This window comes from Triticum aestivum, unplaced genomic scaffold (assembly GCF_018294505.1).
Source record: "Triticum aestivum cultivar Chinese Spring unplaced genomic scaffold, IWGSC CS RefSeq v2.1 scaffold292155, whole genome shotgun sequence".
NCBI classification, from domain to species: Eukaryota; Viridiplantae; Streptophyta; class Magnoliopsida; order Poales; family Poaceae; genus Triticum; species Triticum aestivum.
In genome coordinates this window covers 1-1,260 of record NW_025237417.1, presented here as the reverse complement: position 1 = coordinate 1,260, position 1,260 = coordinate 1, and the positions used below count along the sequence as shown (strand labels likewise).

The window sequence follows — 1,260 nt, the reverse complement described above, 5'->3', positions numbered from 1 at the left end:
TTTTTGAAGAGCACAGTCAATTTTCCTCCTGCAAAAAAACAGTTTTCTAAAATATCATGACAAGCGTAAATAAAGGTTTGTATTTCTTGCCTTTAATGAGCAAGAAAAGAAAAATCAAAATCAATACTTGAGCAGAAAAAATGTAACAGAAAAACTGGGCCGAGAAACCTAGAAAACCGTACATTAGGGAACTCGTACTGCCCAACCGGTGAGCAAATATATCGGCACTGAACAAAAATCTTCCCTAAAAAAGGCACTGAACCAAAATCACAATATATTTGATTTGCTACAATTAATGTCGGTACATTTACTACTTATCTATTGAGAGCACAATTTTACATTATTAATTGATTTGATAGGATTTCTTTTGAAGATTTGTATTTTCTTTCATCTATACCAATATAAAAAGACCCAAAGAGGCAGATCCAATTAATCTCGGTCATCAAATCATATCAATCCAATGACCTAGACTGCTTCAATGTCGAGCGCTCAACACGTTTAGTGTGCAGTTAATTTCATGCCAAACATAGTGTTAATCACATAATAACACGCAAATAATATCCTACTTAATATCTGCATGCACTTAATATACTTCCAAATTAACGTGCATTGCACGTACACATTGACTAGTAAAGAAAAGGTACTAGGATGGGATTTCTAAACTCAGTGAAAGTATATAGAGTACATTTATTTTGTTGATTTGGTATATTGCACATTTAAGTGACTAAATCACTATTTGATTCGCTAGACTAATTCAGTTTGCTATTAAATTTGATGTAGAGAAAGGAATAAATATACCATCCTTCAGGCGGATCCTATCATAAGGATTTTCCCTTGCGCATGTCTTACATATATAGATGAAAGAGTCACATATACTACACCAACACAACAACGCCCAGCCAGGTGCAAACTGAAAACTGCAATGGCGAACACAACAAGATCCATAGCTATTGTTCTTATTGTGCTTGCGGCCTTGTCCTTTGGTTTCCCTGCCATCGATGCCGACGCCACCCTCCTCGTCAAGACATGCAAGAAGACCACAAACGCCTTGTTGTGCCTGGCAGTGTTGAACGTCGACCCAAAGAGCGCCTACGCCACCACCGAGCACGACCTTGCCAGCGCCGCACTGCAGGTCGCAATTAACACTGCTGACCACAACGTCGAGGTCATCCACAACTTAGCCAAGGATGTCCAAGGCACACCTGAAGGAGGCGCGTTGAACATCTGCCTCGGGGCCTATGTTGATGCCGCCAACGACCT

The 1,260-nt window shown here is 39.8% G+C and overlaps 1 protein-coding gene across 1 annotated transcript; it reads left to right on the top strand.

Annotated features, from left to right (window-relative positions):
* Positions 1-895: 895 nt before the first annotated feature.
* LOC123176534 (uncharacterized) lies at positions 896-1,255 on the top strand (the record flags this gene model as incomplete). The annotated part of the gene is made up of 1 exon (XM_044590695.1): positions 896-1,255. A coding segment is annotated over exon 1 (333 nt), but the record flags the coding sequence as incomplete, so codon positions are not given.
* Positions 1,256-1,260: the final 5 nt, after the last annotated feature.